General features: G+C 27.8%; 1 protein-coding gene across 1 annotated transcript in view; it reads left to right on the forward strand.

Moving 5' to 3' along the window:
- The window catches only part of LOC106466810 (small integral membrane protein 14-like), a 9,161-nt gene extending 8,352 nt beyond the window's left edge, over window positions 1-809 (forward strand). The window contains exon 5 of the mRNA XM_013927109.2: window positions 713-809. Coding sequence (XP_013782563.1) covers window positions 713-754 — 42 coding nt within the window. The 3' untranslated portion in view covers window positions 755-809. The remainder of the gene's footprint in view (window positions 1-712) is intronic.

An 809-nucleotide genomic window follows, 5' to 3' on the forward strand; every position in this document is an offset into this window, starting at 1 on the left:
AATTAAAGTTAAAAAAGTAAAAACTTCATTGATTCATCATTTGGGTCGCACCCCTAGTGGCTCAGTAGTAAGTCTGTGGGCTTATAATGCTAAAAACCAAGTTTCGATACCTATGGTGGCACAGCACAGATAGCCCATTATGTAGCCTGGCTCTTAACAACAAATGCCTGCGTAGCTTTGCTGTCAACAACATCTTCAGTTGTAATAATAATATCTCTCAAGATTCAGCCAATGTAGATTATGTTAGTTGTTAGTCCTAGATTCATATAATTAGGTAAAAATGATAAGTTTCACAACTATAATAATATTAAAACTTATTTTAAATATTCTAGCTAATAATGAAAATTAACTTTAAGGGAAAATGGAGTATACCAATAACTGATAATTTTTGGTTTAAGATGATTAAAAGTGTTATTTCATTTGTTTCTTATGTATATATAATTTTGAGGAGAGTATATGTGTGTGTGTGTGTTTTTAACGGCTAGTTTCGCTTTCATTTTAGTCTAAAACTCATAGTTATCTCATAAATGTTATTCTATTTCATTTTGTAGAATTTTTTAAGTTCTCCTTTGACTTACCACAAAAAAAAATTATTTTATTTTTTTTATATTTGTTATGGCTGTTCATTTCAATTTTTTTCATTTTATATAGATAAAAATATTTGCTTTTAATAATTATATAAAAATATGATTTTTTTTTTTTACATATACAGGGACCAAACTATCGACCACCTCCAAATGCTCCTATCCAGTAAAAAAAAAAATTAAACCAGATTCAGTTGCAGCGTGTTTATGTCTTGCAAAAAAAAA

The sequence above is a fragment of the Limulus polyphemus genome, unplaced genomic scaffold (genome assembly GCF_000517525.1).
Source record: "Limulus polyphemus unplaced genomic scaffold, Limulus_polyphemus-2.1.2 Scaffold2386, whole genome shotgun sequence".
Lineage (NCBI taxonomy): Eukaryota > Metazoa > Arthropoda > Merostomata > Xiphosura > Limulidae > Limulus > Limulus polyphemus.